Source organism: Branchiostoma belcheri, unplaced genomic scaffold (genome assembly GCF_001625305.1).
Source record: "Branchiostoma belcheri isolate BF01 breed outbred unplaced genomic scaffold, Haploidv18h27 scaffold99, whole genome shotgun sequence".
Classification (NCBI taxonomy): Eukaryota; Metazoa; Chordata; class Leptocardii; order Amphioxiformes; family Branchiostomatidae; genus Branchiostoma; species Branchiostoma belcheri.
In genome coordinates this window covers 367,521-378,518 of record NW_017804675.1, presented here as the reverse complement: position 1 = coordinate 378,518, position 10,998 = coordinate 367,521, and the positions used below count along the sequence as shown (strand labels likewise).

The following is a 10,998-nucleotide window of genomic DNA, read 5'->3' as shown; positions in this document are numbered from 1 at the left end:
TATATATATATATATATATATATATATATATATATATATATATATATATATATATAGTATTTAACATCACGAGACACATTTTTTAACATCATATCATATTATGGTAAACCCATGACAAGGACGCCGTGCGATTGTATCGGCTGCGATGGCACGGACGTTTGTTTACTTAACTGTCTAGTAAATCCAGATGAACTTTCACATGCACTTGCTTCACTCATTTAGATACATATCAGGAGAGTCTTAATAAACAAGCTATTTGACATTCTTCTCTACTGTTTCCACAACATGAACCGCGCTATTTGATCCTCCTTCTCTATCTATTCTCAACAAGAACCGCGCCGAGCTTCTCTGTATGTGAAAATAGATAAGACAATAGTGGAATATATGCATCAATAGCGGCATACTGCCACAATATTGTGTACTACCAGCTAAGCCTGTCCATGACCTTTGCAATGACTTATAAGAGGAATCTTGTAACCTTAGTAAAGGCACTGAAAATGTACTACCGTGTTTAAGTATTGATTCAACCGCGAACGTAAAACACCGCAAAAATCTCCTTTCCTTTCCTAACGCGAAATTTATTCCCCGCAAACAAAAATGAATTTACAGTAGTCCATAAGATCAGAACTTGTTTAAACACCTTTCTCCATGTCCGTCCAGGTGAGCTGGGTAGAGCAGCAGGTGTGGAAAGAGAGAGTACCTAGATCAGGACGGGTAACTCTGAACGTGTGTCTCAACGATCCAGACTGGCCCAAACAGGAGTGGTACATGGTGAGTTTGTTTGTTTGTTTGTTTGTCTGTTTGTTTGTTTGTTTGTTTGTTTGTTTGTTTGTGGAAGGAGTCTCAGAGTACCTAGATCAGGCAGGGTAACTCTGAACGTGTGTCTCGATCCAGACTGGCCCAAACAGGAGTGGTACATGGTAAGTTTGTTTGTTTGTAATGTTTACCGAAGGAAAACATATTGTTTTTGCTCAGTTTCCTCCTCTTCTTGGCCTTGAATCTATGTGCATGTAGATTGTACTAGATTTGCCCAGTAGTGTTATATATTTCATCCTATACTGTACATTGTGTCATCTATCAAATAGCTTAGCTAGAAAATCTACATGTAGATTATACTAGATCAATGTAGCTAGGTGTCTTTGCCTTACATGGTTGTACAATGTACCTATTACAATTATTTTGTTATGCAAACAATAAACTTTGTCTTGAAGTATTATGCTTTACCTCCAAGGCAAAGGTTTAGTTTTATTTAGTCTCCACAGTTCGCCTCATAAGAGGCTAATTTTCTTCCTGTGGTCTACACATAGATGCAGACACACGCAGACCTCAACTTTTACTCAAATCTAATGCCTAGATTACATGATGTTTTTGTTGCCAGAACAACTGTGCAGGTTTGGACATGCATGTGACGGGTGCGTGGCTCAGAGGGTACCTGGGAGAGGGGGTTAATGTAGCCGTGGTGGACGATGGACTACAGACTGACCATCCCGACCTCAACTATGTACGTATGTTACAAACATTTTGTGAAAATATCATTGGTTGCAAATTAAAGTGTATACATGTATACATGTATACATGTCTCCTGTTTCTGCCTATGGTATACATACATGTACATGTAGGTCAATTTCTTTGTACAACTTCATACCAACAGCAAGATCAATCATTCATCTAGTATCTCTTCTACTTATACCTATCAGATTCTGCAGCTGTGTTCAGTCTTTCTGCATCCGTACATGATAGAAATGTAACTCAGATCCATGATACTGTTATCTAATAACGTTTTGTAGCTTATCTTGAAAGTTCATCTGTGTTGGTAGAAGTCATTATGCAGCAAGATTAATCTGTAATATCCAACACAAGAAATTGGACTCACCCAAATTTTCGAATGTACAACTCCAGTCTTTGTCAAGGAATGAGCAATCCACCACTTTCGTATTAAACGTCAAGCAGATAACACACGTGACTCCGTGAGCAGTGGGTCATAGGTTGCAGCTTGTAGTTTTGTAGCTTCTTTCAAGTTTTTCTTAAGACTGAATCCATGTAGTTCAGAATTGTCCCTTTTCCTCGTACAACTGTATGTTGTCAGGATGCGACCCTGAGTACAGATGTGGTGGATGGAGACAGGGACCCCTCACATCCTGCAGACTCTACTGGGTGAGAACTGTGTTCCTACCTAATATCCCATCCAATAGACCCATTCGACTTTCACGGATCGCATAAACTGCATACGTCACAGGGGGGACATTTCGAATAGAAACTACGTCACAGGGGGGACATTTCGAAAGTTCCTTTCATGGATCGCATAAACTGCATATGTCACAGAACAAAATAACCTTAAATTGTTGTACAGAATGCCACCATACAAAGTTGATGCCTGTTTTCCTGTCATTTCCGCACATATTACCGAGAAAATAGATACTTACCTACCTTTTAGTAAAAAATGATCTGCCAGGTTGGACACCGTGAGCGCAAGCCACGTTCGACTTCAGCGTTCTAGAACGACGTTCTTTCGAAATGTCCCCCCTGTGACGTAAGCAGTTTATGCGATCCGTGAGAGTCGAATGGGTCTATTGTTAGTAATAAATCCACAGACATGCATTGTACATCCTTACATACATGGTATAAAAAATCATGTATGGTAAAATGAGCACATCGGCAGAATGTACTGCACCTGCGTGAAACCCGTAATGTATTGTGCATAGCACAATGATTTGATTTTGCACATATGATTTTGAAATCATATCCAGTTGCTTGAGTATCTGTTTTTGGTGTTTTTTGGTCATATGTTATTACCTGGATGTCTAACCTTAACCAACATATTCTCCATCCCTGAACGTCTAATGTTATGTCTTATGTCTTGTGTTCCCTCCACAGACATGGTACGAAGGTAGCAGGAGTGGCCACAGCCATCGCTAACAACAGTCTGTGTGGGGTGGGCGTGGCACCACAGGCACGGGTGGGAGGTAAGGTTGCACATTCGTATTCTCTCCTCTATTCTCTTTATTTCGATGCCCTATAGCCCAACAGGCTCATCTTCCAGGGCTCGTTTAGCACAAAAGAAATTTACATTATGTACAAATACATTTGTATGTGGATTTGACAAACATGTACTACATTTTATACACTTGCAAGGAAAGTCACAGTATCTGTCCTTGGTACTGAAAATGTTTCTGTACTGCCAGTCATCACCCTAACCATACAATGTGACATATGGAAAAAGAGGCAGTACTGTAATAAGATGATGACTTAAGATTATGAGCATAAGCAGCTGTCTAGAAGACCTCCATGTACATGTAAATTGTGCTAGATTGATGTAATTAGCAGGCAGTCTCAAACAACACTTTGCCTTACGTTGCACCTGTTACCATCATTGTGTAGCAAACTTTGACTTATCCCAACAAATGATACCCAGTTTTCTAAAATCATATCCAGTTGCTTGAGTAACTGCTTTTTTTGGCAAGTCTTATTACCTGGATGTCTAACCTTCACCAACCAAACTTTGACCTTGACTAATGAAGCTGCTGTTCCACAGGTATCAGGTTACTGAACGCAGCCCTAACGAGCGATGTTAACGATGCTGTTCCACAGGTATCAGGTTACTGAACGCAGCCCTAACGAGCGATGTTAACGATGCTGTTCCACAGGTATCAGGTTACTGGACGCAGCCCTAACGAGCGACGTTAACGACGCCCAAGACGCGCAGGCGTACACCTTTTGGGCAGGACAGTGTGGACGTCTACGTCAGCTCCTGGGGACCGAACGACTTCGGCGAGGTGGACGGACCGGGAACGCCTGCTCAAACTGCTCTGAGGAACGGAGCAACAACTGTGAGTTATGAGATATGGTACACTTGCACATACAGTGCCATCTATCACCCTTTATATGTACAATTTCGGGTATTCATTAATTTCTTGTGTCAGCGTATCACGCCGCAGAAAAATGCAACAAATGCAGAAGTAACTGCGCCACCGCAGGGCAAAAAAAGTCAACAGTCAACATGTATAATTAAGACCTGATCAAATTCTTTGAAAGTATTGTGAAAAAAATGCCAGCAGGACAAGGGTCGATATTCAATTAAATTGTTACAATTCGCGGTTCTGGTCAGTCTCCATGAGAACAGAGATTTGCCCAATGCATGCACTCTTCTGAATATGAGTGGACTTTGCAAGACCAAGCTTCTGGCTAAATTCAAAGCAGGGTTTTGAAAGTACAGGTCTGTGAATATAACAAAACCTTCTTGTCCTTTCCCCAGGGAAGAGGAGGTAAGGGAAACGTGTACATTTTCTCCTCCGGGAACGGGGTTGGTGGGTTAGGGTGTATACATGTATGCTAGTGTTCAGTGTTCCATTGTTGCGTCCCCAGGGAAGAGGAGGTAAGGGGAACGTGTACATTTTCTCCTCCGGTAACGGGGTTGGGGGGTTAGGGTTAGGGTGTATACATGTATGCTAGTGTTCAGTGTTCCATTGTTGTTTCCCCAGGGAAGAGGAGGTAAGGGGAACGTGTACATTTTCTCCTCCAGTAACGGGGTTGGTGGGTTAGGGTTAGGGTGTATACATGTATGCTAGTGTTCAGTGTTCCATTGTTGTTCCCCCAGGGTAGAGGAGGTAAGGGGAACGTGTACATTTTCTCCTCCAGTAACGGGGTTGGGGGGTTAGGGTGTATACTGTACATGTATGCTAGTGTTCAGTGTTCCATTGTTCTTCCCCCAGGGTAGAGGAGGTAAGGGGAACGTGTACATTTTCTCCTCTGGTAACGGGGTTGGGGGGTTAGGGTTAGGGTGTATACATGTATGCTAGTGTTCAGTGTTCCATTGTTCTTCCCCCAGGGTAGAGGAGGTAAGGGGAACGTGTACATTTTCTCCTCCGGTAACGGGGTTGGTGGGTTAGGGTTAGGGTGTATACATGTATGCTAGTGTTCAGTGTTCCATTGTTGCGTCCCCAGGGTAGAGGAGGTAAGGGGAACGTGTACATTTTCTCCTCCGGGAACGGCGGCGGCGGCCAGTACCCAGACTCCTGTGCCTTCGACGGTTTCGTGAACAACCCCTACAGTCTGGCGTTCGGTTCCGTGTCTGGTACGGGAAGGAGGGCCGCCCACAGCGAGGCATGCAGCGCACTCATTGCCTGTGTGTACGCTGAGGACAGGAACAATCCTAACGGCAACAAAATGGTTTGTTTGTTTGTTTGTTTGTTTGTTTGTTTGTTTGTTACGGGAAGGAGGGCAGCCCACAGCGAAGCATGCAGCGCGCTCATAGCCTGTGTGTACACTGAGGACAGGAACAATCCTAGCGAAAACAAAATGGTTTGTTTGTTTGTTTGTTTGTTTGTTTGTTTGTACACAAGCCTCTAATAAGTAGCTGTCTGGCATGGGAAGTTAAAATGAAAAGTTTTTGTTTTATAATCTGATCTAAACTATTCTATTACATGATCAGAATGATGATGATAATGTTTGGTAATGTTTTGTTGTTGTTGTTGTCCTTGTTTAACGTATAATATCACAATAGGTGTTGGTTTGAGCATGGTTCAGTTCAGATTCAACTTGTCTCTCAAGGTATTTAACCCTTGGTGCTTTGATGTTTTGCCAGGTGACGACCAAGACCACCAGTGAGTGCACAGATGATTTTTTCCAGTCCTCAGCAGGAGCTCCCATAGCAGGCGGGATCCTGGCTCTGGCTCTTAATGCAAAGTACGTGGACAGGAGTTTAGAAAATATTAATCAACATACTTCGTCTAGGAGTTTATAGACTATATTAAGATACATGATTGTATTACACAATCACAAGTTCTGTGTATGATTCTTGCAGGGTTTAGGACCCCTAGCCTGGCTGTCAATGCAAAGTATGTGGACAGTCAGGTCTGGAGTACTTTATAAATAAAAAAATATACATACATTTTTTTTGGGACTCCAAACTCTACTTTAATTTTGTTATTAGCTTAGAGTGATCTGAAAGGGTTACTGACATATGTAATGAGGGAAAATATTGCACATACATGTACAATGTAATATCACAGTGTATCACCCTAACACTGCAGAGCAATTCAATCATTCAATACATGACTATACTATTAGTATATACAGTAATATAATAATATACACTATTCAAATAATTGGTTGTAATCCAGTCTTTTGTGTTGGCAATGCAACTACATGTAAAAGTCATTCATTCATTTGTTCAAATTATTGACCTGTTTGTCAGTGGTGCGTTGACCTGGCGTGACCTGAAGCACCTGATAGTCCAGACATCGCAGCCTGACGTCAGACTGACCAGCTCGGACGCTAACGACTGGACAACCAATGCTGCTGGACACAGAGGTCAGTCTCTATTGTACCCAGCACTATGCCTATCTAGTTCTATGACTGAATGGGTTAGGGTTAGGATCAGGCACGGTTCTGGGTAGTCTCTATTGTACCCAGAACTACATGTATGCCTATCTAGTTCTATGCCTGAATGGGTTAGGATCAGGCACAGTTCTGGATAGCCTCCGCATATCCAAGAACGTAAATATGCCCCATCATGATTATATTATTGCATCCAGATCTGTGTCTGTCTAGTTCTGTTATGGGTTGGGAATTAAGCACTGGGAATGGTTCTGGATAGTTTCCAGAGATCCAAGAAAAGTCTATGTAGATTTTCCCCAGTCACAGTTCTGGCTTATATAAGTGGATAGTCTCTATCTTATCCTGAACCGTGCCTATCTAGTTCTATGGGTATAAAAAATGGAGTTAAGTCTGCCATCTCTGATTGCCTTGTGTTCCATATCACACAGTGAGCAGTTATTTTGGGTTTGGACTGCTGGATGCCTCCAGGCTTGTAGACGCTGCCCGTACCTGGACCACTGTACCTGCCTTACAGACTTGTGAGATGGTCCACACACACACAGCACCCGGGTGAGATTCACTACTTCTTATTAGGTCACACCAATTAAATTTTTGGTTTCACCTCTTCGTTAACTTTCTCCTGCATTGAAAAAAGAATAAGATTTCACTTGTACCATTCATCAACCTCATAATGTTTATATTTCAGTACCAACATTTGAAGAAAATCCTAATGTATTTCTAGTTTATTAATTATGATTACAAATGTTAAAGATTTGATAATTGTTATGACCAGGTCCTATATGTGACCTATTTGGTATATATTTTGGACCCCACATTCTCTCCTGACACATGTATTCTGTATTCATGTAAGCTTTTGAGTTTCCTTAGTCCAATAAGAAAACGTATTTTAAGAAATATTTAGGTTTTATACATATCCAGATCAGTTCAGATGATTAGATGAAAAGTGTTGAATTGACTTAATGCTGATTTTTGTCTCCAACCTTTCCCAGGTTGCACATCCCCCAGACAGGCAACCTGACCTTGACCGTGGACTACAGTTCAAGGTCGTGTGCGGGGGTGAACATCAGGTTCCTGGAGGCAGCCGTGCTGACCTTGGACTACAACTTCTACCCTAGAGGTCACCTTGAGGCGACCTTGACCTCGCCTTTGGGTACAAGGTCACTCATGTTGAGGTCAGCTATCACACAAACTATACTGTCTAGCACTTCTAAGGAGAAGTATTAAATTTGAATGTATGAAACTATTCTATTGTATATCCTACAAGTATATATCTTGTGCATGTACAATTTCTCCTTTTACTTTGTGATGTGTAACCCACAAGGTGTAAACTGGTCATAATAGGTGTAAACACACAGCTGTGCAAGACCAGAGTGTAAGGTTTGAACCACTCATTGCAGTATGGATCCCTATATAGTATAACAGTGGTGGAATTATATCTCAGCTGTCTGTGTGAATGTCTACCACTACCATAGCATGTACATGTGTACGGCCATGCCATGCCACAGTGAATGGAATTGATGAAAAATAAATGCTTTTTTCCCAGACGGAGAGAAGTGGACATCATTCCCGGCCCCCCTGTGGTGGATCAGGACTTCATGAGTGTTCAGTTCTGGGGGGAAAACCCGACAGGGACATGGACGTTTCAACTCAGGAACTACTACCCTAGTACAGCAGGGAATGGTGAGTTTATCTATAACAAACAAACAAACCTGTGGGGACATTGACCTTTCAACTGAGGAACTTCTACTCTTAGTGTACCAGGGAATGGTACGTGTAGCTTTCTTGTACTATATATATACATTGGGAATTCAAAGATAAAATTTGTACTCCCATAGCCTTTCTCAGGTCATACACCAGTAGTTAGGTTTGAAATAATTCCATTTTAGATCTTCCATCATCTTTTGTGATTTACAGGTAATATGTACTTCTGTTCCAAACACTGACCTGGTAAACTTGAACCAGACTGTCACCATGGTAACTGGTGTTGGGTTACATAATGTTGTAATTTTATAGCAGGAGGGATTTAGACTCCTGTCACCATATATGTGAATGTGTTTGAGTAAGAATTAACAGTCAGTGAGAGCAGAACATGTGCGAAGGTAAACATTTTGCTACTAATTTAAGTTAATTTTGATTTTTTTTTTGTTTTCTAACAGTTGTAACGTCCATTTCAGGCACCCTGAACAAGTGGACCCTGACCTTATATGGCACAGAGACGGATCCGATGGGGGGGAACAGCCTGCCTGCTACACCTGGCACCACCTGTGTGTCGGACTGCTCCAACGCCAGCCTGGTACTCCCCACTCCTGCCGCTACACTCCTGTCATCTACACTGCTGGCTAGTACTGTGGTGGGGGCCGCTAGCGGGGGGAGTTCGCTAACGGGGGGGAACATGCTCGGGATTCTGGTGGCTTCTGTATACCTCATTCTGTAACTAGAAACTTTCTGTGTTTAGAGTTAAAACTTTAGATCCAACACGAAAAGTTTTCTCACCGAGAGCTTTCGACCAGTCACTCTGGTCTTCTTCAGTAAACTGACCCAGTGAGGCTTGTCACATGGCTTCCAAAAAAACACTAAAGCAACTGGATATTATTTTGGAAACAGTCAGACGTTATAGGTAGTGTCCACTAGCTTTCGTCAGTGACACCGGAGAGTTGGCTGAAAGCAGGTTTATAAGCAAGAACTATAATTGATTGAGTAGTTACTCTAAGTATGTTACTTGGATCCAAGAATTTTCACACAGAACGTCTCTTCTGAGACACAAAAACTGGAGAAACTGTGAAAAAATTTAGATCTTACCAAATTTATTATTGATATTTTTAAGTGTTTTTAGCCAACATTTTTCTGTCTTTGACAGAAAAAGAAGAAGAAGAAGAGAAATAAAAGGAAACAAAGAAGGAGGAACAGGAGAAGACAGAGGAAAAGGAGAACTCATAATCAAAATCTAAACATAGAGAATCTCAAATTTTAGAAGTACAGAGATCTGAAGCAGATACCATAATATTGTTTTCAAGCTGTTTTTAGCCAATATTATTCTGTCTTGACAGAAAAAGAACAAGATGGTGACAGAGATGAAGAGGAAAAGGAAGAAATTGTTGAAAGAGAGGAAAACTTTTAATTGGAAAATCTGTCAGCTTTACAGACTCCTGAATGAGATCCTGGGGGGAAGAGTACAGCCTGTTTCATACATGTGTTAGAATCACTGGGAAATATGCAATTTCTAAACACTTTATAGTTTATTACAAATATACTTTATATTTCATACATAAAACAGTGCCTTGTATCACCTGTGATAGAATCATTGGGAAAAGTGTCCTCACTTTCTAAATTATCACTTTGTATTAGGCCACTCCATAATAATTCAATTTTTTTTGTTATATACTTAGTATTTTAGGAAACTGCTAAACAGCAGAGTGAGTGAGTGAATGAGTGAGTGAGTGCCTTCCTTCTTAATATGTATTTGTCACCAAATAAATCCCACAGCAAAGTTTGTTTTTAATTGTTGCAAGAGAAAGTATACGGAGAGAACATTGTTGTCTGAAGTGAAATAGTAGACCTTGTGTAAGACTTTTAATGATATAGACGTACAACATGTAGGCTGTGCTTTAGTGTAGTATGGTTGTCATTTGCAGATATTTTGTTTGCATTGTCAAAGAGGAACATTAATATGAGATCAATTGGGAAAACAAAATTGCAAATTATCTGTTAAAAGAAAAACTTTATGTTTATCTATATGTAGATATCAAATTCAAAGCATTTATGATATGACAAAACAAACTACATGTATTAAGATACTTGTAGTAATTCTACCATGTACTAAGCATTTTTCTTTTCTCCTGTTATGAAATTTATTCAATTATCACAAAAAGATTCAAGCATGTAAAAAGCACAATCATTGTGTGAGTTATTCTGTATTCATGAAAAATGGAAAATATACATAAGAAATAAAATATTTCAAAACTTTAAGAATTATTTTAAAACTTTAAGTACAATATAGTTTTAAGAAAGAAATATGTATATTCAGTGAAAGTAATTGCAATGACAATCAGATCTGTATAAATATATGCCTATTGTTGATGCGGTGTGTTTAGATACGAAGTGTACTTAAACTTTGTAGAACGTTAGTATGTTATTAGAGGATGCGTTGACAATACGTTTTGTTGCAATAAAACACTACGAAAATATGTATGAACATTCAGTGTGACTAAATTATTTTCTCATTTTGTTGTATCCGTTGTTAAAAATTCTGATGCTTCACGTATAACCCTAACGGTTAGTTTATAATATGGGTAATAATAATAATATGGGTTTTACTTGAAACATTTCACAGCCTGAAGCAGCATTATTACATATACATGTCCTGTACATGGTAAGACAACTTGTGACACTTCAAATCTTATATAGTAAAGGTGTACGATAACAGTTCCGTTAAAAGCACTAATTAGAATTTGACATATAACGGCATGTACATGTAACAGGGTTGCAGTTTACTTATGATGTTACGTAAACAGTTCTGTACACTAAAGGTCGTCATTTCTCCCTCGTGTGAAAGTTTAGCCTGTAACATCTGGGGACCGAGAAGAGGCGAACGGCTGATATTTACACGTTCTTGGGTCACGGGGGGCCATATAGATATAGATTAATAACAAACGTAATAAAACC

The 10,998-nt window shown here is 40.2% G+C and overlaps 1 protein-coding gene across 1 annotated transcript in view; it reads left to right on the top strand.

Moving 5' to 3' along the window:
- The window catches only part of LOC109462116 (furin-like), a 13,810-nt gene extending 4,956 nt beyond the window's left edge, over positions 1-8,854 (top strand). Inside the window, 13 exon segments of the mRNA XM_019758616.1 lie at positions 661-771; positions 1,379-1,501; positions 2,087-2,154; positions 2,875-2,963; positions 3,645-3,712; positions 3,714-3,827; positions 4,942-5,166; positions 5,582-5,682; positions 6,194-6,309; positions 6,765-6,885; positions 7,326-7,508; positions 7,880-8,016; positions 8,511-8,854. Coding sequence (XP_019614175.1) covers positions 661-771; positions 1,379-1,501; positions 2,087-2,154; positions 2,875-2,963; positions 3,645-3,712; positions 3,714-3,827; positions 4,942-5,166; positions 5,582-5,682; positions 6,194-6,309; positions 6,765-6,885; positions 7,326-7,508; positions 7,880-8,016; positions 8,511-8,770 — 1,716 coding nt within the window. The 3' untranslated portion in view covers positions 8,771-8,854.
- The last annotated feature ends 2,144 nt before the right edge of the window (positions 8,855-10,998 follow it).